The 27,369-nt window shown below is 51.3% G+C and overlaps 1 protein-coding gene across 1 annotated transcript; it reads left to right on the forward strand.

Moving 5' to 3' along the window:
* Positions 1 to 5,434: 5,434 nt before the first annotated feature.
* LOC310887864 (olfactory receptor 14A16-like) lies at positions 5,435 to 25,631 on the forward strand (the record flags this gene model as incomplete). The annotated part of the gene is made up of 3 exons (XM_083814042.1): positions 5,435 to 5,876; positions 21,362 to 21,759; positions 24,801 to 25,631. The coding sequence occupies 3 exons, from the start codon at positions 5,435 to 5,437 to the stop codon at positions 24,936 to 24,938; spliced, it is 978 nt and encodes a 325-aa protein (XP_083670168.1). The 3' UTR covers positions 24,939 to 25,631.
* Positions 25,632 to 27,369: the final 1,738 nt, after the last annotated feature.

Below are 27,369 nucleotides of genomic sequence, written 5' to 3' on the forward strand. Positions count from 1 at the left end.
ACGGGCTGCAGCATGGAGATCTGCTCCACCATGGTACACCATGGGCTGCAGGGGAGCAACCAGCTTCACCATGTTCCTCTCCACAGGCCACACGAGAACTTCTGCTCCAGTGCCTGGAGCATCTTCTCCCCATCCTTCTGCACTGACCTTCGTGTCTGCAAGGCTGCTTCTCCCTCCTCTCTCTCCCAGCTGCTGGTTCCCTGTTCCACACCAGATTCTTTTTCTTTCGTTCTTCATTTTCTTAACTCACCAGTGACAGGACCCGCAGGAAAGGTGTTAAGCTCAGGCAGGGGAAGTTTAGGCTGAACATCAGGAAGAGGTTCTTCACCGAAGGGGTGGTTGCACACTGGAATAGGCTCCCCAGTGAAGTAGTCACTGCACCAAGGCTGTCTGAATTTAAGAAGCGATTGGACTGTGCACTTAGTCACATGGTCTAAACTTCTGGGTAGACCTGTGCGGTGCCAGGAGTTGGACTTGATGATCTTTATGGGTCCCTTCCAACTCAGGATATTCTATGATTCTATGAAATCTGCTCTCAAAGAGACGCAAACAACATCACTTATTTGCTCAGCTCCGGCCAGCAGCAGGCCCCTTATCTAACATGGGTCAGCTTCTAGATTCTTCTCACAGAAGCCGCTGTGTTGGATACAGCCTGGACTTAGCATACACTTGAGCAGCGTGTTTTAATGCTTATTAACCTTTATTATACTTTATTTTAGTTTGTTTGCACTTAAGAGTCGTTATTCTGTATCTGTGTGCAGCCGTTTCTCTAAGGAGGGAGTTGGTGCAAGGGATCTACAAGGTGCAACTGCAGACTTGAGTGGAGAAGTCTGATGTCAGGAGAAGTGATGCAAGTCCTGGCATTGCAATGACATAAATAGTGGGGTTGGAAGATGAGGAGCAAAGATGTCCATAAAGGGTCAAGCTTCTCCTACCTGTCCAGACCTCCTTAAGAGACACTCAGGGCTTGCTGTGTCTTAATAAACCCCAAAGTATAGCTTCTGCAAAGTCCAACAACTTCAACACCTGAGAGGAGACTGATGAGTTAATTGGAGGCCATGATTAGAGGTAGGCCAAGGCACTGTGCAGGTGGCTCTGAGGCTGAGAAAATGCTGGGTTTGTTTCATCAACCAGAAAGGCCAAACCCTGATGCCAGTTCTGGGCAGAGAGCTCCTGTCCCTCCCATGAGGCTCCAGGCTCTTCCTCAGGCAGTGGGGTGTGGGTTATGCAGTGCCAAGTGAAAGACAATGGTGTGACACCTCCTGGCCTCCATCAGGAGGTGCAAGGAGGTGATGAGCCCCCAGTGCTAATAGGACAACATCTCCTCCTAGGTTTTGGTGGCAGAGAGACCTGCAATAGCCAAGGGGACAAGGCCTTGGTTTTCCTGGCTAAGTCTACTCTTGCCAGTGTCCTTGTCCATCTCCACCACTGGCTGCCCTATGATGTCCCACACCCATCCCTGTTTCCCTGCAGGCTGAAAACATGCATCTTGCCTTCCTACCTTGCTCTCAGCTTAACATTTCTGTGCCTTCATTGATGTCTGTATCCTCTCCAGCTGTGCCCTGAAACACAAAGCTATGGACGGAGCACAGATTCCCTCAAGGTGACGTCTGACACTAAAGCACTACCCTTTTGGTGATATATCTTCCCTCTCATGCCCTGTCTCCACCATCCAAGCCTGAATTTCTAGAAAGCTGTCTGTCACCGTGAACAGGGGAAGTTTCCTGTGACCAAGGGAAGTTCCAACATCTCAGAAACCATCCTTCACACAGGCATCCCAACCTATCAGCTTTCCTGTGGCTAGTCATCTCACCAGACAGAAGGAACCTCACCAGGGTCTTCCAAGCCATGTGGCCTTCCTGCTGGCCTTTCAGCTCCTCAGATAGACACAACCAAGCCACATGCCTGCTCTCAGTCCCTTGCCCAGCCATGCTCCTGCTGTTGGCCTATCAGCTCCAGAGGCAGAAGTGACCTCAGAGTCACCTCCACAGCCAGACACTTCACTTTCATTATTAAAGTCCAGGAATAAGGGATTTGAGGATTAGGTGTTCAGGTTAAGGTTTGGGGATTGGATCTTGCCTTCCAGGTTAGGGATTGGGCAGAGATTTAGGGAGAGGCTTTGCTTTTCTGCTTTGGGAACCCATTCAGTGTTTAGGGTATGGGCTGGATTTTTGGTTATGGTTTTATTTCTGCCTGGGTGAGGGTTAGAGTTAAGGCAATTGAATGCAAGGAATTAAGGGCTGTGGATTACAGTGAGCAATGGGGTAAAAAACACTAAGTGGTTATGTCTAAGTGGTTATGGGCTTTGTCTTCAGGGTAAGGTTTGAGGTTGGTAATTACTACAGAGGCTTCATTTCAGGATGAGAGACAGCACTTAAGGGTATGCCTAGGATTTATGGTTACTTGTTAGAAATATTACCAGGATCTAACATGAATTTATTCCCACTAAATGTTGCAGCAGCAGCAGCCTTACCTGAACCCCTCCTAACTCTTCAAAATCTTTCCTTTCTGTTAGCCAAGTCCCTCTTATCTCTCCCAAAGCTCCCACCATTATTCTTCCAGCTTCCCCCTGGCTTCCCCAAAGGAGTCACCCTCTTTTGGGCAGCTTTCTGATGGCCTTTATGACCTCAGAGGCTCTGCCTCCCTGCTGTTGGCCAGCCGGGTGCTGGGACAGAAGTGACCTCACAGCCAGCATCCAGAGGGCTACAAGGAGCTGTTGTGCTCAGGAGGCCTCTTCCCAGTGCCCCCAGGAGGAGTGGGTGCAGGGGATGCCCTGCACAATCCCTCAGGTACTCTGCCTGCCAAGCATCTCATGCTTAAGAAGGCCTCCCACACTCCAAAGTCATGTTTCCTCATGCAGCCTTTAGAGAACAAGGGCCCAGCCCAGCCCCTGCTCTGCCAGTCCTTCCTGCCCCTCCCAGGAGGCCAGCACAGCCCAGACCCTCCCCAGCTCTCCACACCTGCCTCTCCTCCACCCAGCCTAGCCCAGCAGAGCAGCCCAGACTGGGCTGGCCTTGAAGCAGCAAATGGAGAAGTGGAGGTCAGTGGCAGTGTCCCTGCTGCTGCCATCTGCAGGAGATCCCATACCCTTCCAAGGTGCAACCTTTTTAATATAAAATAGAGAAAATTTACTTGAAATCTAAAGAAGGAAATCTTCACTATGAGGTTGGTGAGGCACTGGAAAAGGTTCTTCAGAGAAGTAGAACCCCACTCCCTAGTACTATTCAAGGCCAGGGAGGATGGGACCTTGAGTAACCTGGTCTTGTGAAAGGTGCCTCTGACCATGGCAGCGGGGCCCGAACAATATGGTCGTTAAGGTCCCCTCCAACCAAAGCCATTCTATAGTTCTATGACACTTCAGGCCCCAAATTGGCTGTGTAGCTTGTGTAGACAGAGGAATTTCAATTTCTGTGAAAATGTTTCCTCCCCCTGAATAACAACAAGTGCTTGGAAGAGACAGGATGCAGCTTGCCTGTCACATTGCGGGTATGTGGTCGCACAATGGGACAAGAAAAGTTAATTCTCAAGCCAAACTCTTGTTTTGAATTAGAGAAAAGGAGAGCACTGGAATTAAGTGTCCATCCCCAGCTCAGAGAAGAAAAACAAGTGTTTGCTTCAGTGAGTTTCAAAGTTGATTCCCCTGGAGGCCCAAGGACTTATCAATATCTCCCTGTACAGCTGAGCAGGGCTGGGCTCCAGGGCCCAAGGGGAGCTCCTGGCAAGCGGGCAGCGCTGCAGAGAGACAGCTCTGCCCAGGAGCAGCTCCTCTGCACAGCGCAGCAGGGCTGGGGGCACTGCCTGCAGGGGACAAGGGCGGCTGGGAGAAGGGAGGGAGATGTTAAAGGCAGTGTGGAGGGGGGCTGCTGAGAGCTCACTGCAGGAGAAATCTTTCCAGCCCTGAACAGGGTAAATCTCTGGCTGCAAGGCAACACAGCAGTTGTTCCTGGTGCCATCTCCTGATTTGCTGGAAAATCCTGCAGCATATGAGACCTTTCAGGAGATCTCTCAGAGGTTCTTTGGATAAGAGGAGAACAACAAGGTCCAGAGCAGCGATTACCTGCCATAAATAACTGATGGACAGGACATGAGGGTTCCTTCTAGAGGGGCCGGCTACAGGCTGTACAGCCGGGGTGCAGGCAGGGGTGCCCAGGGCTGTGGTGCAGAGCAGGGTCCCTGCTGTGCCCCAGGGGCTGTGTGCCGGGGAAGGGCCTCTGCCGCCTGCCAGACTCAGCACTCAGCCTGCCTGGGGAGCTGCCCAGGGCACTGCGGGGAGAAGCTGTGGGTGGAAGGAGTCCCCGGAGCAAGGCAGGACAGGGCAGGGCAGGGCAGGGTCCTGCTGGTGCCCAGAGGCTGCTGCCTGGGGAAGGATTTTCACTGTACCACAGCACCCCCAGAACACCTCAGAGCAGACACCTCAAGGGAAAGGTCAGAGCAGGGGTTTCTTGAAGAGAAATATTCAGTGCTTTGAGATTTCTCCTCTTGCTTTGGGGGTGGCAGTTAGAGACAGGAATTTACTTCTCCATTTTGATAAAAGCACTGAGACGCTAGTTGTTGTAAGGTCTTTTAGCTCTGAGCTGCTCCATAATCATTGAAAACATGGAGATATCCCTGAAAATTACCCTGGGACGGGAGGTGTCTACAAGAAAGAGCTGAGTACACTGCGGGTGGGATGGGGTCTGTAAGCAATGGCAAGGAGGAGATGTGGGCACAGGGAAGAAGATCCCAGCAGGGACAGCTCCAGGCAGGGGCAGGGAGGGGAAAGGGAACTTCTGCCTGAAATTCCAAGGGAGGGGGGATTCAGGCACTCCCTGCCAGGTCTGCAGTGCAGGCACCTTCTCTGCAGCAAACCCCTGCCCTCCTCTGCCACCCAGCACAGCTTCTGCCTGCAGGGGCTTTAGGGCATGAGCCACCTCCTCCTCAGCTGGACCTCTAGAAGAGGGGAGGAGCCTGTGTCCTGCAAGGTGATACACAACATTGAGGCTAAGAGTGCCTTCCCTGCAGAGTCACTTCCATAGGTGGCATGCAGGCTTGGTAAGCTGAAGGCTTCCCTGCATGCCCATCTGCCTTTCCCTCTCTCAGCTGGTTGGAGCATTGTGGTATTCTCTCTTATTTCTCCACATGTGCGTGGTTTTTCTACTCACTTTCTCTGAAGTGCAGGTGAGTGTAATCTTCTGTTCCGACACAGACTGCCTTCAACCCCATACCCGTACAAAGGTGTCTTCAAGGGAACAAGTCACCCAAGCTTCATTTTATACTGTCAGGCAAACTGTCATTCAGATGGGAGGGGTGGAGAATGAGATGAATCATTCAGCTCAGGGAACGCTGATTTTCTGTGATTCTTCTGAGAGAAGGAGTGGGTTTTGCTTGGAGAAGTTTCTCTAACATATATCTGTCTTTTCCTCCATGGACAGCCAACCATGCCCAGAGGCAGCAAATGTCCAACAGCAGCTTCCCCAACGAGTTCCTCCTCCTGGCATTTGCAGACACGCGCGAGCTGCAGCTCCTGCACTTCGGGCTCTTCCTGGGCATCTACCTGGCTGCCCTCCTGGGCAACGGCCTCATCCTCACAGCTGTAGCCTGCGACCACTGCCTCCACAAACCCATGTACTTCTTCCTCCTCAACCTCGCCCTCATTGACCTGGGCTCCATCTCCACCACTGTCCCTAAAGCCATGGCCAATTCCCTCTGGGACACCACGGCCATTTCGTACACAGGTTGTGCTACCCAGGTCTTTATGTTTGTTGTCTTTGTCACAGCAGAGTTTTTTCTTCTCACCATCATGTCCTATGACCGCTACATTGCCATCTGCAAGCCCCTGAACTATCAGACAATAATGGCCAGCAGTACTTGTGTCAACATGGCAGCGGCTACTTGGGGTAGTCCTTTCCTCTATGCTGTGCTGCACACTGCCAATACTTTCTCCCTCCCGCTATGCCAAGGCAATGCCCTGGACCAGTTCTTCTGTGAAATTCCCCAGATCCTCAAGCTTTCCTGCTCTGATGCCTACTTCAGGGAAGCTGGGCTTGTTGTGGCTAGTGTCTGTTTAGCATCTGGGTGTTTTGTCTTCCTTGTGCTGTCCTATGTGCAGATCTTCAGGGCAGTGCTGAGGATCCCCTCCCAGCAGGGCCAGCGCAAAGCTTTTTCCACTTGCCTCCCTCACCTGGCTGTTGTCTCCCTGTTCATCAGCAATATCGTGTTTGCCTACCTGAAGCCCCCCTCCATGTCCTCCTCCTCCCTTAATCTTTTGCTGGCAGTTCTGTACTCGGTGATGCCTCCCACAGTGAACCCCCTCATCTACAGCATGAGGAACCAGGAGCTAAAGGATGCTGTTAGGAAACTGATTTGGGGGATGTTTTTCAGTACTCATAAAGTTTCTTTCACTCTCCAGAAATGAAAATTGTGCATCCCATTGTTTTTTTTTTTTTTTTTTTTTTTTGCAACAAATGTGTTTTTTTTTTTTCATTATTAATAAAATTGCTTTTTCCTTATTGTCATATTGACTGTTTTTGCTTCTTGCATTCCCACATAGATGTTTGGATTCCTCCCACTGCAATGAATGAGTGAAACTGCTCTGTCTCATATGGATGCTTTATACATGTACATATAACTGTGAGTCAGTTAATCCTCTCATAAAAACTTTGTAATAAATGGGATAACCCGTGTGCACTGTCCGAAGGCTAGGATTTCTCTCCCAAACCAGTGTCAAGAATAGGCCCAAAGAATTGTTCCCCACAAGGGACTGTTCCTCCTTCAGTTCAGGAGAGAATGGCTCACTGTTGGTTCGTGACCTGTCAGAGACCAAGGGCTAGATTTAAACTCACCCATGGGTGTCTGCTGACAGCAGAGGCAGCAAACGGTCACTGCATTACATAACCAGGGCTGTTCCCACATGTGACCCGTAGATGATGTCCTTCAGGAGGGGAATCTGGAGCTACCTGCACAGCCCAGGGTACCTCCAGGGACAGCGGAGCCTGGTGTGGGCAGTGACTGCTGCCCCTCTGAAAGTGAGAGATCTCCCACTGTGATCTCAGCCACAGGGAAAGAACTAAAGCCAGGTATTCACAGGGAACCTGTGACTCTGCAATCTCAGAGAAGAGAGTGGGAACCCAGGAGGCAGTGGGAAGGGAAGCTGGGGGGTGATTCATTTCCCCCTTCGTGAAGTACTTCTGTTTGGTCCAGCCCAGTGATCTAGACCTAGCTGAATCTGCTTCCCACCCTGACCAGCACAGCCATGCATATTGACCCCACAGCACCACAGCCCATTTGCTCTGCAAAGGAGCACTGCCAGCTTGGGGATCACATGTGGGGAGCACGGGAACAGTCATTCCCCACGGCCCAAGGGGAGCTGATCTTTGAAATTTGACCAGCTCCACCCTTCTGCTGGCATCAGTGTCTATACTGGGGGTACAGCCACCAGTGGATCAGCACTGGGTCATGGGCCCAGAGACTTCAATACCCAGCTGCAGAAAGCACTGACTAACCTGATCTACCTGTGAAGCTATCACTGCTCAGAGAAGATGATGGTAGTGGACACCTCCAGAGGTCCCTTCTGACTCAGGGAAGAAAGGGTTGGACTTCACAGTCAGACTGCATGACAATCCTATGTTTTGAGGCCTTTGAGGCTGCTGCTTGTAAATCCCTGCTCCTCAAGGTTACACATTGAGCAGAGTAATTCTCAAAATGAGGCTCTGACTCATGGGAACCTGTGGTACAACAGGTGCAAGGATACTACTGAAAAGTTCTCAGAAACATTACCAGGTATTCCAGAATGACTGAGTCACAAATTTGTTGGACTTAGAAAGAGTCTCTCCCCATCTTTCTTGTAAGCCCCTTTTAAGTATTGGAAGGCCTGAAGAAGGTTTCCCCCAGAGTGTTCTCTTCTCTAGGCTAAACAAGCCCAACTGTCTTCATGGGAGAGGTGTTCCGCTCCACTGATCACTTCTGCGGCTCTGCTCTGGTCCCACTCTGTAAGTCCTAAATCTTACATGTCTGTTGTGCTGGGCCCCCAGAGCTGGATGCAGGACTCCAGGTAGGGTCTCACAAGAGGAAAGTAGAGAGGGAGAATCATCTCCCTTATCCTGCTGTCATCGCTGTTTTTGATAGAACCCAGGATACAGTTGGCTTTCTGGGCTTCATACGCACAGTGCCAGCTCATTCATCAAATCATTAAGGTTGGAAAGGACCTTCAAGATCATCTGGCCCAACCATCACCCTACTGCTAATGTCACCCACTAAACCATGTCACTAAACTCCAGGTCCAACCTTTCATGGAACACCCCCAGAGATCATGACTCCACCACTTCCCTGGGCAACCTGTTCCAATGCCTGAGTACTCTTTCTGAGAAGAAATGTCTCCTAATTTCCAAACTAAACCTCCCCTGGTGCAACTTGAGGCCGTTCCCTATAGTTCTATCACTAGTTTTCTGCGAGAAGAGGCCGACCCTCAGCTCCCCACAACTTCCTTTCAGGTAGTTGTATATAGAGGTTGTTGTATAGAGCAATAGCATGTCCCCTGAGCCTCCTCTTCTCCAGTCTATACAACCCCAGTTCCCTCAGCCACTCCTCATAGGACTTGTGTTCCAGACCATTCACCAGCTTCGTAGCTCTTCTTTGGACATGTTCCAGGGCCTCGATGTCCTTCCTGTAGTGAGGGGCCCAAAACTGAACACAGTACTCAAGGTGCGGCCTCACCAGAGCTGAGTACAGGGGGATGATCACCTCCCTGGTCCTGCTGGCTGCACTATTCCTGACACAAAGCAGGATGCCGTTGGCCTTCTTGGCCACCTGGGCACACTGCTGGCTCATATTCAGGTGAGCATCAACCAGCACCTTTTCCTTTTCCTTTTCCTCTTCACAGCTTTCCAGCCACTCTGCCCTAAGCCTGTAGTGTTACATGGGGTTAATGTGGCCAAAGTGCAGGACCTGGCACTTAGCCATGTTGAACCTCATCCCATTGGCCTCTGCCCATCAACCCATCCTGTCCAGGTCCCTATGCAGGGCCTTCCTACCCTCCAGCAGACTGACACGTCTCCCCAACCTGGTGTTCTCTACAAACTTACTGAAGATGCGCTCAATTCCCTCATCCAAGTCATCAAGAAAGATATTAAAGGGGTTGGGCCCCAACTCCGACCCCTAGGGAACACCACCAGTGACCGGTCACCAGCTTGATTTCAGTCCGTTCACCACCACTCTCTGGGCCTGGTCATCCAGCCAGTTTTTAACCCAGCAAAGTATGTACCTGTCCAAGCCATGGGCTGCCAGCTTCTCCAGGAGAATACTGTGGGAGACTGTGTCAAAGGTCTTGCTGAAATCTAGGTAGGCTACATCAACAACCTTTCCGTCATCCACCAAGCAGGTCACCTGGTCATAGAAGGAAATGAGGTTGGTCAGGCAGGTTCATGCCTTTCATGAACCCATGCTGATTAGGCCCGATCCCCCTGGTTGTCCCATATATGGTGTGTGATTGTATCCAAGATGACCTGTTCCCTCACCTTTCCTGTCAGGCTGACAGGCCTGTAGTTCCCCAGGTTCTCCTTATGACCCTTGTTAGAGATGGGTGTCACATTTGCAAGTCTCCAGTCATCTGGGACCTCTCTGGATGACCATGACTGCTGATAGATGGTGGAAAGCAGTTCAGCAATCGTATCCGCCAGCTCCCTCAGCACCCTCGGGTGGATCCCATCTGGCCCAATGGACCTGTGACAGACCAGGTGGAATAGCAGGTCTCTAACTTTTTCCAGTAAAGGATGCAGATTCTCCTTGGTCCTCCTCTTACTCTTAATAGATTTGTAAAAAGATTATTTGTTATCTTTTACCACAGTGGCCATGATGAGCTCATGCTGGGCTTTTGCCTTTCTGATTTTTTCCCTGTATATGCTAGAAACTTCTTTGCACTCTCCCCAAGTTGTCTGTCCCTTCTTCCACTGGACATAAGCTCTCTTTTTCTCGTGGACACTCAGCAAAAGTTCCCCGTTCAGACATGCCAGTCTTCTTCCCTGCTGTCTCATTTTAAGGCACACGGGACAACCTGCTCCTGCACCATTCAGACTTCCTTCTGGAGGAGCATCCAGCCTTCCTGCACACCCCTGCCTTTCAGGATTGACTCCCAAGGAACCCTCCAGACCAGGGTCCCGAACAGCTCAAAGTCTGCCCTCTGGAAGTCCAAGGTAGCAGTTTTACTGACCTCCCTCTTGACTTCACCAAGAATAGAGGACTCTACCATTTCGTGGTCACTCTGCCCAAGACAGCTCCCTACCACCACATCTCCCACCAGTCCTTCTCTGTTCATGAACAGCAGGTCTAACAGGGCACACCCCTGGTAGGCTCACTAACCAGCTGAATCAGGAAGCTATCTTCCACATGCTCCAGGAACCTCCTAGACCACTTCTTCTGAGCTGTATTGTATTCCCAGAGTATGTCCAGGAACTTTAAGTCCCTCATGAGTACAGGTGCTGACAATTACATGACTTCCACCAACTGCTTGCAGAATGCTTCATCCATTTCTTCATCCTCATTTGGAGATCTATAACAGACCCCCACCAGGATGTCCGCCTTGTTGGCTTTCCCCCTGATCCTTATTCATAGGGGCATAACCATATCATTCCCAGCCCTGAGCTCTACAACATCGAAACACTCTCTAATATAAAGAGCCACACCACTGCCCCTCCTTTGTTGCCTCTCCTTTCTGAAGAACTTACAGCCATTCTTTGCAGCACTCCAGGAAAGATCGTACACAGAGAAAATGAGGCGGTGATTGGTGACAGCCAACATGTCTTCATTAAGGGCATATTGTGCCTGATAAATCTGGTGGCCTTCTACGGTAAGATTACAGCATTGGTGGATAGGGGAAGAGCAACTGACATCATCTACCTGAACTTGTACAATGCATTTGACAATGCCCCCGCATGATATTCTCATCTCTAAATTGGAGAGACATGGATTTGACGGGTGGACTACTCGCCGGGTAAGGAATTGGCTGGATGATCATACTCAAAGGGTTGCAGTCACTGTATCAACATCAAACTGGAGATCAGTAAAGAGTGGTATTCCTCAGGGTTAAGTATTGGGACCAGCACTGTTTACCATCTTTGTTGGTTACATGGACAGTGGGATCAAGTGCACCCTCGTCAGGTTTGCCGATGACACCACGCTGTGCAGTGCAGTTGACATGACGGGGGGAAGGGAAGCCATCCAGAAGTACCTTGACAGGCTTGAGACGTGGGCCTGTGCAAACCTCATGGAGTTCAACCAGGCCAAGTTCAAGGTCCTGCATCTGGTCTGGGGCAATGCCAAGGACAAATACAGGCTGGGCAGAGAATGGATTGAAAGCAGCCCTGAGGAGAAGAACATGGGTGTGTTGGTGGATGCAAAACTCAGCATGAGCTGGCAGTGTGTGTTTGCAGCCCAGAAAACCAACCGTATCCTGGGTTACATCAAAAGAAGCATGGCCAGCAGGGCAGGGGAGGAGATTCTTCCCCTCTACTCTGCTCTCATGAGACCCCACCAGAGTACGTTGTTCAGCTCTGGGGCCCGCAGCATAAGAAGAAAGTGGGAATATTAGAACAAGTCCAGAGGAGGGCCACAAAGATGATCACAGGGCTCAAGGACCTCTCCTGTGAAGACAGGCTGAGAGAGTTGTGGTTGTTCAGTTTGCAGGAGAGAAGGCTTTGGGGAGACCTTCAATCATTCTATGATCATCTAGTTCCATCCTCCCCTGACATGGGCAGGGACACCTTCTCTCCCACTAGTGGAAGTTGCTCAGAGCCCCATCCAAGTTGAGCTTCAACACTTTAAGGGAGGGGGCATCCCCAACTTCTACAGGCAACCTGGTCCTGTATCTAGCTACCATCACAGTAAAGAATTTCTACCTTATTGGAGATCAAAATCTACCCTCTTGTAGTTTGAAAATGTTCCCTCTTGTCCTGTCACTATACATCCTGTTAAAGCATCTATCCACAACTTTCCAGTACACCCCCTTTATGTATTGCAAGGCCGCATTAAGGTCTCCTCAGAGGCCTTTCTTCTATACTCTGAAGTACCCCGGCTCTCCCAAGCTTTCTTGATGAGGTTTTCCAGTCCTGTGATTATTTTTGCGACCTTCTATCATACGTCTACTTCTTTCTTACACTAGGACCCTAAAGCAGGATGCAGGTGGGGTCTCACACAGATGGAGAAGAGGAGGAGAATCACTTCCCTAGACCTGCCACCTATGGTATTATGATCCAGTCCAGGATACGACTGGCTTTCTGGGCTGTAAGTGAACATTGCCAGCTCATTTCCAGGTTTCCGTCTACCAATATCCCCAAGTCCTTCTCTGCAGGTCTGCTCTCATACCAGTCATCACTCAGTCTTCACTGATGCTGGGGAGTGTCCTGACCCAGGACACTTGTCCTGGGACAAGTCCCACTGGTCCTGGGAACAGGACCTTGTGCTTGGCCTTGTTGAACTGCAGGAAGTTCACATGAGCCCACTCCTCAAGGCTGTCTAGGTTCCTCTGCATGGCGTCCCTTCCCTTTACTGTATCAACTGCAATTTTGGCTGTCTCAAATCCCCTCCCTGTCTTCCATGAACCTTAGCATGCTTTCCAGGAGGTTCTGCTCCGAGATCTTCCCAGGCACAGAGGTAAGGCTGACCAGTCTGTAGGTCCCTGGGTTGTCATTTTTAGCCATTTAAAAGATAGGTGTTATATTTTCAGACTTCTGGGGACATCACCTGACCCCAACAACTTTTCCAATATGATGGATAGTGGCTTAGGAACTTCATCTGCCCGTTCCCTCAGAACCCTGGCATGCACCTGATTGGGTCTCATGGAGTTTACACCCTCAGGTTCCTCAGGTAGTTTCAAACCTGTTCTCTCTCTGCAGTGAGTGGACTTCACCTCCCCCGTCCCCGCCTTGACATTTTGTGACTTGGGAGGTGTGGAATGGGCGGGTGAGAAAGTCCAAAATGGTGTTGAGTACCTCAGCCTTTTCCATGTCAGTTTTAGTCAGGTCCCTTGTGACCCTTTTTACGGAGGGTACAATTTCTTTGCTGCCTTACGTATCTGCAGAAACCCTTCTTGTTATTCTTTGCATCCCTAGCCAAGTTTCCCTCCAGCTGTGCCTTGGCTTTCCTGATCCCATCCCTAAACTCCTGGGCCATATCCCTATGAACTTTCCAATTTGTTTTTCCCTACCTCCACTGCCTTTGCTTTTCCTTTCTGTGCTTTAGTTTGATTATGACATCCTGACTCAGACATTGGTCTCCTGCCTCCCTTGCCTCATTTCTTCACTGCCCCAGGAGACATTGGCAGTGCATTCAGGATGCTGTTTTTTTCCAGAGATGCTGGTAGGGAGGTCAGGTCTTGTACCACATTCAAAGCATTTGTGACAGGTTCAGAGATGATTGGATGAAGCCTCAAGAGAAGTGGTGTAAACCTAAAGAATAACATGTTAGTACGATTATCTACAGGAAAAGACAAACTCTGAGATCTGTGCATAGAAGAGGAAGCAAGTTCTTGTTGATGGTACAAGGTTCCTTGTGGTCAATTTCTCAGTGCCTTCTGGAACTCGTAGTTCCTCATACTGCAGATGAGGGAGTTCAATGTCAGAGACATCACCGCGTACAGAACTGCCAGCACCCAATCTGATGATGGGAACCAGATGGAGAGGACCTTCAGGGAGGAAAAAATGAGGTGCTGGAGGCATAGGGAAAATGCTCTGCTTTGATGCCAGGGCTCTGCATTGAAAAAAAAAAAATCCTTTTTAAATGAATAGAAGAAACACAGAAGGCCACCTGTCGTGTGACAATAGGCACAGTTACAGAAGGACTCTGAGTCTGACTGTGTTCGTGTCCCTGCAGAACTAGAATGAATGCAAACACTTGTGTACAACCATGGTTACCAATGACAGAATACTCCAAAGCACAACATATGTCTGTGATCAATTGGAGATTTCTTGTGAAGAAAGACAGACAGCTTATTCTTTCTTAATTACCACCAGTAGGATCAGTTCCTTCAGTGCCCCTTTGATCTCCTGGTTCCTCATGCTGTAGATGAGGGGGTTCACTGCTGGAAGCACCTCCGAGTACAAAACTGTCACCGCCACATTCAGGGATGGGGAAGAGGTGGAAGGGGGCTTCAAGTAGGCAAACATGATAGTGCTGAGAAACAGGGAGACAACAGCCAGGTGAGGGAGGCATGTGGAAAAGGCTTTGTTTTGTCCCTGCTGTGAGGCAATCTTCAGCACTGCCCTGAAGATCTGCACATAGGACAGCAACAGAAAAGCAAAACATGCAAAGAGTAAACACGCTGAAAACCCAACGAGGCCAAATTCCCTGAGGTAGGCATCTGAGCAGGAGAGCTTGAGGATCTGGGGAATTTCACAGAAGAACTGGTCCAGGGCATTGCCTTGGCAGAGGGGGAGGGAAAAGGTATTGGCAGTGTGTACCATGGCATTGAGAAAGCCACTGCCCCAGGCAGCTGCTGTCATTTTGACACAAATTCTGCCACCTAGGACGGTCCTGTAGTGCAGGGGTTTGCAGATGGCAACATAGCGGTCATAGGCCATGACAATGAGAAGTAAATACTCTCCTCCAAGTAAAAAAACTAACAGAAAGACTTGTGCAGCACATCCCAAGTAGGAGATGGTCCTGGTGTCCCACAGAGAGTTGACCATGGACTTGGAGAGAGTGGTGGTAATACTGCCCAGGTCGAGGAGGGCGAGGTTGAGGAGGAAGAAGTACATGGGGGTGTGGAGGCGGTGGTCGCAGGCTACGGCTGTGAGGATGAGGCCGTTGCCCAGGAGGGCAGCCAGGTAGATGCCCAGGAAGAGCCCGAAGTGCAGGAGCTGCAGCTCACGTGTGTCTGCAAATGACAGGAGGAGTAATTCTGTGGGGAAGCTGCTGTTGAACATTTTCTCTCTGTGGGCCCTGACAACTGTCCCAAGAGAAAAAGACGGTGAAGAGTTAGAACAGATTTCTCTGCACAAAACCAAAGCTATTTCTCATAGACTCTCCCCCACAACACGCCTATCCTCTGTGCTATTTGGCAGAACCTTGCTGCAGTTCTCTGCCGGGAGCTCTGCTTTCTGCTGTCTGAGTACGCCATGAGGGGCAGGACCTCTGCCCATAGACTCCCGAGGAGTAGGTCATGCTCTAATTCTGTGGTATCTGGGAGCAGGGGGGGTGCAGGGGCCAGGTCCGATATTCAGGATCTCTCAGGTAAAATCCCTCTGAACACTGAAGAGCTTGTCAGTATCTGCACCCAGGAGTGCTGGGACACCACAGCCCCATGGCCACATGGCTGGGGTAGAAGCCACAAGGTTAGTGCCTGACTCTGCAGCTGAAACTGCTGACTGCCCTGCCGGAAGCTCCACAGGTTAGAAAGGCCCTTTGGCACCTTGTTCCCCTGCAGACACCTCCTCTGCAGGATGCTGAGCACCAGTGCCTGATCCTCAGCTGAACTCCTCCCCATCACTCCAAGGAGCTGACATACCCAAGAGCCCCAGCATAAGAGAAAGACTGAAACAGGTGGAGGGAAAAGGACAAGCAGGATGACCGACAGAGAGGAGAGACAGATGAGCAAGCAGAAAGGGGTCACCCTGCCCAGCCGTGCCTGCTGCCTGCCAGGCAGCACCATGGCAGAGCAGCGGCTGTCAGCCCTTTGCTGGGCAGTGGGACAAGGCACATAACAGGAAAGGAAGATTTGCCTTCTTCTGGGGCTCTGGCTACCCAGGAGGCAGCTCCTGCCCAGGAACTCTGGATCATTCCAGCCTGTCTGTCCTGAAGTCTGTATCCATCCATTGAAGTACCCCATAACTGCATGTCCTGTCCCACCATGCCTTGGCAGTGACTCCATGGATGTCAGAAATCACAGGCTCCAGCTTGTCCTGGTCTGTGCACCTGGCTGAGGGCGTTGGTACATCTTTGAAATGTTACACCTCAGACCATGCCTAAAACTTAATGCTCTCTGCAATGACAATGAGAAACAGAACTGGGATGGACAGTGGGAAGAAAATTCTTCTGCCCTCATTTGCCAGGCCAGGGAAGAAATCACCCTGGGAAGAAATAGGTTTGCTTTCAGTCTATCTCTGCAGCCCCTGAGGGCCATTGGTGGAGGTTATGCAGCTCTCCAAGAGTCTCAAGGTACTGCTGAGCAGCACACTCTGAAAATGGTTGGTCTGTTCCTTGACAGATACATCAAGGGATAAGTAAAGAATGGAGGAGAGAAAAAAATAGGTGTTTGAGAGCATAGGCACATGAGTGGACTGCCCTACATCTACTAAATTAGGAGGCTCCTTCAATTCTTTTGATGGTATAGGGGCCTTACAGAGACATTTGATAGATTTGAATGCTGGTCAGTTGCCTACCATATAAAAATTAACAAGAACTAATGCCAGATTCTGCACCTGGAACAGTGTATTTCTGGATATACGTATAGACTGGAGGACATGTGGATGGAGCATAACCCTGCAGAAAGGGATCTGGGGGTTGTGGTTCATGGTACGTTCAGGAAGAGTCAACAATGTTCCCTGCAGTGACCAGGAGATGGTGGAATTGATCCTGTGGGAGGACAGCGTAGCTCAGAAAAAGCAAGCTCACAGCTCTGGTCTTCAGGAGAGCAGTCTGTGGCCTCTTCAATATCTGCTTGGAAGAACACTGTGGGATAAGGCCCTGGAGAGAAGAGCAGTCCAAAAAGCTTGTTAATATTCCAGGGTCACCTCCTCCAACATCAAGAGCAGTCCATCCCAAGAAAGACGAAATCAGGTGAAAATGGCAAGAGACCTGCATGGATGAACCGGAAGATTCTGGCCAAACTCCAACACAGAAAAGAAGCATAGATATGGTCGAAGCAAGAACAGATAACCTGGGAGGATTACAGAGGCCTTGTCTGAGCATGTAGGGAAGAATAGCAGAGAACTGAAGCCCGACTCTAATGGAATTTGGCCAAGGATGTCTAAGGCAGTAAGAAGGGCTTCTAGAAGTACATAGGTGGCAAAAGGAAGGTTCGGGAATATGGACTCACTGCTGAATGAGGACCAAGATCTGTTGACACAGGACAGGGAAAAGGCTGAAGTGCTGACTTCCTTCTTCACCTCAATCAGTACTGGCAAGTCTGGCCTTTGGGAATCCCAGGTCACAGAGAATGGGGGTAAAGTCTGGGGCAAGGAAGACGTACACTTGGTGGGAGTGGGTCAGGGCAGGGTATACTTGACCAAATGGGATACACAGGTCTATGGGACCTCATGGGATTCACCCATGAGAGCAGAGGGAGCTGGCTGATGTCCTTGCACAGCCACTCTTGGTCATCTTGGATCAGCCCTGGTGAGTAGCAGAATGTGCCTCCTAGCTCCAAGAAGCATTACTTGCAAAGGCAAATGCCATATTTCCTATCATTCCTCACACCATCAATAAAAGAAAAATACATTTTTTTCAGTGTTGTTTAAATAACTCAATAAATGATTTTTTTTTATTTATGTCTCAGCTCAGCCTCAACTTTGCCTTCCAGACAAAGCCTTTTGTAGCCTCTTCTGTCTTCCAAGACTTGGTCACATATTAAAGGAAAGATGAAAACAGAACAAACACTCTTCAAGACAGCTGTTGCACAGGGGTTCTCCAGGGCAGCTGTGTTTTAGTGCAGGAGGAAACTGGCTTTGAGAGGGTTTAGGAACAGTCATGGAGTGTGTCTGCACAGCATGAAGGCTTTCTGTTTCTCATACTGCCCCCCACGCCATGTAGTTTGGAGTTGTGCAGGACATTGTGATGGCACACAGCCAGGAGAGCTAACCCAAAGTGTTCAGATTGACGTTCCTCACCATCCAGCACCCCCTGCAGCCTACCACATGAATACCAAAGGAACACCAAATACATGTCCTGTGGGGAGTGGCTGAGAGAGTTGGGATTAGTCTGAAGAAAAGAAGACTCCAGGAGACATTATTGTGGCCTTCCAATACATAAATGGGGCCTACACACGTGTGTAGTGACTAGACTAGACTAGACTAGACTAGACCAGAATAGTTCGGTTGGAAGAGACCTTCAAAGATCATCTAGTCCAACTGCCTGACTTCTTCAGGGCTAAACAAAAGTTACAGCATATTAATGAGGACAATGTCCAAATGCTTCTTGAACACTGACACTGGCTTGGAACAAGAACCAGGTCTCAAGGAAGCCTGTTCCGGTGTTTGATCACCCTCAGAATACAGAAAATTTTCCCTGCTGTCCAGTCTGAACATCCCCCGGTGCATCTATGTGCCATTCCCACACGTTCTGTGATCAGTTACCAGGGAGAAGAGATCATCACCTCCCTCTCCACTTCCACCCTCATGAAGTAGCTGAGAACAATGAGGTCGCCCCTCATACTTCTTTTCTCCAGACTAGACAACCCAAATGTCCTAGGCCTCTCCTCATAGGACATCCCCTTTTACAAGTATTCCCTCTTTTCCCTTGGTTTCCCAACTGACAAGGTTCCTGGTCAGATAACCTTGCTGGAAGAAATGTTTTCTCTCTCTCCCATGCTCCCACCAGTCAGTGTGACTGACCAGGTCTGGCTCCCTCACTGCCTCCTTTATCACTTGTTGATCAGGTTTGTGTCCCTGGATGTGTTGTGCTTTATCCCCAGGAGGTTGCCAAGCACCACACAGCCACTCTCTCCCTCCCCATTCTTAAAAGAACAGGGGGAGAAAAATAGGAGAATTATCTGGAGAGACTGTATCAGGGAGTGTAGTGATAGGACAAGGGGCAGTGCTTTTAAGCTAAAAGAGAGTAGATTTAGATCAGATCTAAAGAAGAAATTCTTCATGCAGTGGCTGGCGAGACCCTGGAACAGGTTGCCCAGGGAAGTGGTGGATGCCTCATCCCTGGTAGTGTCCAAGGTCAGGTCGGATGGGACCTTGAGCAAACTGTTCTAGAGGGAGGTGACTCTGCCCATTTCACAGGGACTGGAACTAGACCTTAAGGTCCCTTCCAACTCCAAACGTTCTATGGTTCCATGAACTTGCTGGGTTGTGTAGTCTGTGTAGACAGAGGGATATCATTTGCTGTGAAAAAAAAATTCCTTCTCCTGAATATTAACAAGTGCTTGAAAGAAATAGAATACAAATTGGGGGGGTCCTAAATAATAACAGGACAGGAAAAGAAGATTCCCATAAGGAACTCCTATTTTGATTCAGGAGAAAAGACAGCATTGGAAACCGGTGTCTCTCTCTAGCTGACAGAAGGAAGAACAGTGATTGCATCAGTTTGATTCAAAGTTGATTCCCCTGGAGGACCAGGGACTTGTCAAGAGCTCCCTGTGCTGCTGAGCTGGGACAGGCTCCTGGGCCCAAGGGGAGCTCCTGGCAAGCGGGCAGCGCTGCAGAGAGACAGCTCTGCCCAGGAGCAGCTCCTCTGCACAGCGCAGCAGGGCTGGGGGCACTGCCTGCAGGGGACAAGGGCGGCTGAGAGAAGGGAGGGAGATGTTAAAGGCAGTGTGGAGGGTGGCTGCTGAGAGCTCACTGTGGGAGAAATCTTCCCAGCCCTGAACAGGGTAAGTGTCTGGCTGCAAGGCAGCACAGCTGTTGTTCCTGGTGCCATCTCCAGATTCGCTGGCAAATCCCACAGCCTATGGGATCTTTCAGGAAGACACTTAAGAGTTCCTAAGATAAGAGAAGAACAATAAGTTCCAGAGCAGGGATTACCTGCCATAGCTGTCAGAGGGACATGGGATGATGGTTTCTTTCTGTGGGGCTGGCTACAGGCTGTGCAGCCGGGTTCCAGGCATGGGTGTCCAGGGCTGTGGTGCAGAGCAGGGTCACTGCCGTGCCCCAGGGGCTGTGTGCCGGGGCAGGGCCTCTGCCGCCTGCCAGGCTCAGCACTCAGCCTGCCCGGGGAGCTGCCCAGGGCACTGCGGGGAGAAGCTGCAGGTGGAAGGAGTCCCCTCAGAAGGGCAGAGCAGAACAGGGTCCTGCTGGTGCCCAGAGGCTGCTGCCTGGGGTAGGGTGGCTACAGCTCCACAGCATCCCCAGGGAATCTTTGGGGGAGATTCTTGAAATGGAAGAGAAAGGCCTGCACTACTAGTAGGGAAGGCACACTCTTGGGTCTCTACCTTCAATTTCCTGCCCTGAAGGACTCTCAAAACAGGTCAGAACTGCTGTATATCTGCTGAACATGAGGAGATGTCACTGGGCAATTATCTGGGACAGGAGATGTCTGCAGAACAAAGCTGAGCACACATCAGGTGGGATAGGGTCTGTGAGCAATGGCAGGGAGGAGATGTGGGGACAGGGAAGCAGCTGCCAGCAGAGGCAGCTCCAGGCAGCAGAGACGTGGGCAGGGAGGGAGAGGGAGCTGCTGCCTGAAACACCAAGGGAGGGGGGATTCAGGCACTCCCTGCCAGGCCAGAAGTGCAGGCACCTTCTCTGCAGCAACCCCCTGCTCTCCTCTGCCACCCAGCACAGCCTCTGCCCTCAGGGGCTTTAGGGCATGAGCCACCTCCTCCTCAGCTGGACCTCCAAAAGAGGAGAGGAGCCTGTGTCCTGCAGTGTGATACACAACGAGGAGGCAAAGAGTCCCTGCCCTGCAGTGTCACTTCTCCAGGCAGCATGCAAGTTTGGCAAGGTGAAGGCTTCACTGCATGCATTCATCTGATTTTCTCTCTGTCAGCTGGTTGGAGCATTGTGGTATTCTCTCTTATTTCTCCGTGTGTGTGGTTCTCCTGCTTGTCTAGGGTGCAGATGGGTGTAAGCTTCTGTTCTGAACTGGACTGCTGGTGAACAATGTGCCCAAACTACATTCTACATTGTCAGGCACACTGTCATTCACTTGGGAGGGTTGTTGAATGACCTGACTCATTCCTCATTCCACACAAGGAATAATAATATCTCTGAAGGAGAACTGGGTTTTGCTCAGAGAAGTCTACCTAACGTCTCACTTTTTTCTTCTCCTAGAGCAGGTCTGCATGACCCGAGGCAGCAAATGTCCAACAGCACCTTCCCCACAGAGTTCCTCCTCCTGCCATTCGCAGACACACACGAGCTGCAGCTCCTGCACTTCGGGCTCTTCCTGGGCATCTACCTGGCTGCCCTCCTGGGCAACGGCCTCATCCTCACAGCCGTAGCCTGCGACCACCGCCTCCACGCCCCCATGTACTTCTTCCTCCTCAACCTCGCCCTCCTCAACCTGGGCACTATTACCACCACTGTCCCCAAAGCCATGGCCAATTCCCTCTGGGACACCAGGGCCATTTCCTTCTTTGGTTGTGCTACCCAGGTCTTTATGTTTGTCACATTTGTCACAGCAGAGTTTTCTCTCCTCACCATCATGGCCTATGATTGCTACATTGCCATCTGCAAACCCCTGCACTATGGGACAATAATGACCAGCAGAACTTGTGTCAACATGGCAGCAGCTGCCTGGGGCAGTACTTTTCTCTATGCTGTGCTGCACACTGCCAATACCTTTTCCCTTCCCCTCTGCCAAGGCAATGTCCTGGACCAGTTCTTCTGTGAAATTCCCCAGATCCTCAAGCTCTCCTGCTCAGACGCCTACATCAAAGAGGCTAGGCTTATTGTGGTTAGTGCCTGTTTACTATTTGGGTGTTTTGTCTTCCTTGTGCTGTCCTATGTGCAGATCTTCAGAGCTGTGCTGAGGATCCCCTCAGAGCAGGGGAGGCACAAAGCCTTTTCCACATGTCTCCCCCACCTGGCTGTGGTCTCCCTGTTTATCAGCACTGGCATATTTTCCTACCTGAAGCCCCCCTCCATGTCCTCCTCCTCCCTGAATCTTTTGCTGGCAGTTCTGTACTCGGTGGTGACTCCAGCAGTGAACCCTCTTATCTAGAGCATGAGGAACCGGGAGTTGAAAGATGCGGTGTGGAAACTGATGAATGGATGTTTTTCAGAAGGAATAATCTGCCCATCTTAGAATCATAGAAACATAGAAACATAGAACAGCGTGGCTTGGAAGGGACCTCAAAGATCATCTAGTTCCAACCCCCCTGCCATGGGCAAGTATGCCACCCACTAGATCAGGTTTGCCAGGGCCCCATCCAGCCAGGCCTTGTAGACCTCCAAGGATGGGGCATACACAAGTTCTCCGGGCAACCTGTTCCAGTGCCTCACCACTCTCTGAGTGAAGAATTTCCTCCTAACCTCTGATCTAAATGTCCCCTCTTTTAGTTTAAAACCATTCCCCCTTGTCCTGTCATTATCTGACTGAGCAAAAAGTCATTCTCCATCCTTTTTTATGCCCCCTTTAATTATTGAGAAGATGCAATCATCACAGACAGCCCCTCGTAACCACCGTTCCCTGCACTGGGCTCTTGCTCCAGCTCAGACAGGTGGTTTGTAGGCAACGAATTCGCCCTAAAGCCTTCTCTTCTGTAGGCTGAACCACCCCAACTCTCTCAGCCTTCCTTCACAGGAGGGGTGCTCCAGCTCCTTGATCATCTTTGTGGCCCTCCTCTGGATCTGTTTTAACAGATCAACATCCTTCGTGTGCTGGGGCCCCAAACCTGGATTCAGTACTCCAAGCCGGGCCTCACAATAGCAGAGTAAAGGGGGACAATCACCTCCCTCGACCTCCTAGCCACTCCTCTTTTGATGCAGCCCGGAATGCAGTTGGCCTTCTGGGCTGCAAGCGCGCACTGATGGTTCATGTTGAACAGTTCATGTCCACCAGAACAAGAACCTTCTCTGCAGGGCTGCTCTCAATGCATTCTTCTCCCAGTCTGTCCTCATGTCTGCGATTGCTGTGAGATAGGTGTAACGCCTTACACTTGGACTTGCTGAACATCTTTAGTTTCTCATGGGCCCACTTCTCATGCTTGTCCAGGTCCCTTTGGATGGCATCCCTTCCTTCTATTGCATCAACTGCACCACTGAGTTTAGTGTCATCTGCAAACTTACAGAGGATGCACTCGATCCCCCTGTCTTGTTCTTTTTCTGCATATCATTCATAATGTAACTCATTAAAGGCCCAGATGCAGGTTTGTTTGTTTTTTATTTTGCTTGTGAGTATATTTTTTCTCTTTATGTTACTTGTGAAATTATTTTCCACAAAGAAATATCTTTGTTCATATTCTTTCATTTCAGTATCTACATATCCCCTGTGACTCCCAGACTTGGTGTAAACAATGAGCCAGGCTCTCTGTATTTAAATAAAAACAAGGACCCTACAGTGACTTGCTTGCCTGAGATCCTCCCTCAGAGACTTGTAGTGGAGCTGCAGGGGCACTTGGCTGTGTGCAGAGGTGGAGGGGAGAAGTGTCCTGGCACAGCAGCACTGCCAGGGAGCCCCAGGGCTTGGTCTGTCCCAAGCTGCTCTCCCTTTCACCTCCCACACTCTCCTACAGAGCCCTTGTGTTGCTGTGAGGACTAATTGCTCTTGTCACTTGCTCACCGTGCTACTGTGGGGCAGTCCTGTGTCCACAGGCAGGGACAGGCCAGGGGCACTTCTCTAACACAGCTGGCTCTGTACCAGCATCTCCAGCATAAAAGGGGATGTGCTGAGGGCAGTGCCTGAAGGCTCAGTTCTCCCAAAGCTACTCTCATGGACATTGCAAAGTAAAGATAATTTTCTGAAGTACAGATAAAGTGCTAAATCTGGGTGGGAACAGGCAAAGGAGAGCTCTGCCACTCCAGGGAACACAGCTGGTAGAGGAAAAGCAGTCTGCTGAGATTTTATACCTGTGTTGAAATTTCGTAGACTGAATACAGGGAACCACCCCAAAACATCTAATGACATTGGAAATAAGTTGGACTAGATGATCCTGGTGGGTCCCTTCCACCTCGGCTATTCCATGAGTCTCTGACTCTGAAGAAAGCCGGCTATCCGTGTGCACCCTCCATGGCCAAAGAACCACTTGTGTGGGAGGCAGTCAGTGGCAGTGCCCCCCACCAGCTGGCTCTGCCTTCCCAGCCTGACCAGCACGGCCCTGCAGAGTGCCCCCACGGCCCCACGCATCACAACCCCCTCACTCTGCAGAGCAGCACCGCCAGGTCGGGGGCTGTGGGCAGCATGGGCAGGGGCTGCAGGAATGGCTGCTGAGGCCAGCCCAGACGTGGTGGGCTGGGGCAAGGCTGTTTGGGACATGGGGTGTGCTGGGAGCAGGGCAGGGTGCTGTGTGTGTGCAGTGGTGCTTCCTGAGGAGCCCCAGGGCCAGCAGTGTCGTGCTGTGCTGTGTCTCGGAGCGGGGCTGGCCTGCGGGGCTGCAGGCTATCTGGGGGAGGGGAATGTCCTGCAGATGGCAACAGCAGAGAAACTGCCACTGCCATCCACTTCTCCATTTGCTGCTAGTCATCATGACTTTAACACTAACTCCTTGTCTGCAGAGTTCTCAACATTTTCCTAAAATATATATTCAGTTCTTGATTCATTTTCCACACAGCAGTGGCCATTTCCTTCAGGATGCCCTCGAGTTACTAAAGGCTACATGGGGAAACATGAGTCTGGATGTGTGGGAGGCCTTCTGAAGCATGAGCTGGTTGGATGCCTGCTGGATGCTTGAGGGAGGGTATTCTCCTGCAGCCGGCAGCAGCAGGGACACTGCCACTGACCTCCACTTCTCCATTTGATGCTTTGGGGCCAGCCCAGCCTGGGCTGCATTGCTGGGCTGGGCTGGGCTGGGGAGAGGACGGGGAGGTGTGGAGAGCTGGGGAGGGGCTGGGCTGGCCTCCTAGGAGAGACAGGGAAGACCAACAGAGTGGACACTGCCACTGTCTATTTCCATGTGCCTCCCTCACCTGGCCGTGGTCCCCCTGTTTGTGAGCACTGGCTAGTTCGCCTACCTGAAGCTCCCCTCATTCTCCACCCCATCCACCGACCTGCTGGTGGCAGTTCTGTACTTGGTGGTTCCTCCAGCAGTTAACCCCCTCATCTACAGCACGAGGAACCAGGAGCTCAAGGATGCAGTGAGGAAACTCTTTGGATACATGCTTCAAGCAAGTATTTGCACACATTCTTCAACATTAATCATGTGCCTATAATCCTATCAGGGCACTGATGTTTTCTGAAATAAACTGTTAGGACAATCTTCTTTAATTTTATTTCTTTCTTAATATTGTCTAAAGCTCGTGAATTTGACTTAATGTTATTCTTAGTGTCCAATATGTAATGTTTTTTTAGTTTTGACCCATTCCTCTAATGTACTTATAGAACTGGGATTCTCGTGCAGATAACAACAATAAAGAAGAGAGTAGAAATTTACTGGTCTCATGTCCCATCTCCTCCCATCTCTTCTGCAGCTGGGGGAGCAGCCCCAACATGCACGAGGAGCTCAGGACCAAGAGCCCAGCTGCCACATGGAGGAGCAGCCCCGGTGGCCCTCAGGGCTGCCCCTCACTGCCCGCTGGGCTCTGCCTCTCTGCTGCCTTCGGGTCGGGGCTGCTGCTTCCCTGGAGCCATGGCCATGGCCAGCAGCAGGACGTGGCCTTTTCACTGCTGCTCTCTTTTGGCTTCCACTTTGTTCTCTTGTTCCCTTGCATTTCTCTTAGCCCTCAAATCACGGGTACCTTGGTGACAGTCCTGATGTCTCTACAGTGGCATCTCTGCCACATCTCTGCACTCGTCTTCCAAAGATAGTGTCAGAAATAAAACCAAGGACACCTTCCCTGGACAGGCCTCTTGCTTTTCTGGGCTTCACCATGGATCAGAGTCCCATAGTGATCACTGAAGGACTGTGGGATGCCTTCTTGGTTGTACATAGCCTAGCAAATAGTAGCTGGCCTTTCACTGGCCTGGGAGTGTCCCACTGGTGCTGGGCCTGATGGCAAATCGCATCCTGGAGAGGAATCTGGAGCTGCTCTGTGCCTGGGGCAGGCCTCTTGTGCTGGCCTGGGGAGCGGGGCTGGCCCTGCGGGGCACAGAGACTCTGTGCTGGAGATCTCCCAGGAAAGAGACCAGGGCTCCTCCAGCTTCACGGACCTACATTTCCTGAGCCAAGGCTGTCCCAGCCCAGGGGCTGCTGGGGAGGCCCAGAGCCGCCTTTGTCCCAGCAGCTGCGGTGCCTTGCGAAGGGCTTTGGGCTGTGGTGGCCGTGCCCAGAGCCCTGCAGCAGCCTGCAGTGGGCAGTGCCCGGGGGTCAGCTCAGCCTGGGCTGCTGGTCTGGGCTGGGCTGGGCTGTGTTGGGGAGAGGGCAGGGAGGTGGGGAGAGGTGGGCAGTGGTTGGGCTGGTTTGGGCATTGCCTGGCAGAGGGCAACAGCAGCGTCAGGGAGCAGTGGGAGCATGCAGGGGAGGGCTCCCAGCAGGACTTGGTGCTGCAGAGCCGGGGCTGGGGAAGGGAGCCCAGAGCTGCAGGGGCAGGGGAGAGGAGGTCGCTCTGGGCCCTTGCTGGCCTGGGCAGAGCAGGAGGGGTTCCAGGGCATTCGTCCCCTCACCGCAGCCTGCCAGGACCTGCAAGGCGGTCATGGAGTGTCCAGGGCCAGGCTCTGCCCCATGGCCACGAGCCCTGCCTGTCCTCCTCCTGCCACGCTCCGTGAGGTGGCTGCAGCAGAGGGGACCCCCAGCCAGCCCCTGCAGGGGGCTCTGCCACCCACCTCACCCCAGCCGTCTCCAGCACCCTCCTTGCTGCTCTCTGACGCACACCAGGACCTCCCAGTGCGTGCTGGACAGCACATCTGCTTAGGGCCAGTGAGGCTGCTGCAGGGGCAGGGAGCTCAGCAGCGCCTTTGCAGCCCCCTGCCCTGCACCTGCCTCTCCGCTTGCCCTCGGCCTCGGCCTTATCTCTGCTGACAGGAGTGCTCTTGGCATGTGCTTCCTGGCCTCCTCTCATGTCCGCACAGCTGCTGCGCACTCAGGCTGCTGGCACAAACGTGTGCTTACAAGCAGCACCACCCCTTGGGCTGCTCCTCCTGGCCTCCCCCACCCACTGCCTTGACTCCTTGTCTCTGCTGGGCCCCACCTTCCACACCCAAATGTGTCCCTTGGCTGTCAGCTCCTTCTCCCCTGCCCCACAGGATGACGAAGATGGGGTGGGACGTATTACTGTTATGTGTGGAAGTGTTTTTGTAATCCGCATTGGTGATGGCACAAAACGACAGTTCCTTCAGCAGTGATCTACATCCTTCTTCAGGTGAATTTTCAGGATCTATATTCATCACAGGAGAAGAAATACAGATGTTCACCTTTACTTGCATTGTCATTGATTTGTCCATCATGGTGTACTCCCTCATCTTCCAGGTACTTCCACCCATCTTGAATAAACAATCCTTGTTGAATGTCCCCTTTCCAGCTGCCTGTCCGGATCTATGCACTTCCCATGGTTCTCCTGCTTTGCCGTCCCCTTACTCTTTGATCATTCAGACCACTCTCACTGACCCAGTTGCTGCTTTGAGCTTCATTGAGTTCAAGCTTGCCCATCTATTAGCAGTCTGCCTAATTGTTTCTGTAGCAAGCTCCTCATCATTTGTTATTGAATT

The sequence above is a fragment of the Anser anser genome (assembly GCF_964211835.1).
Source record: "Anser anser genome assembly, chromosome: 29".
Lineage (NCBI taxonomy): Eukaryota > Metazoa > Chordata > Aves > Anseriformes > Anatidae > Anser > Anser anser.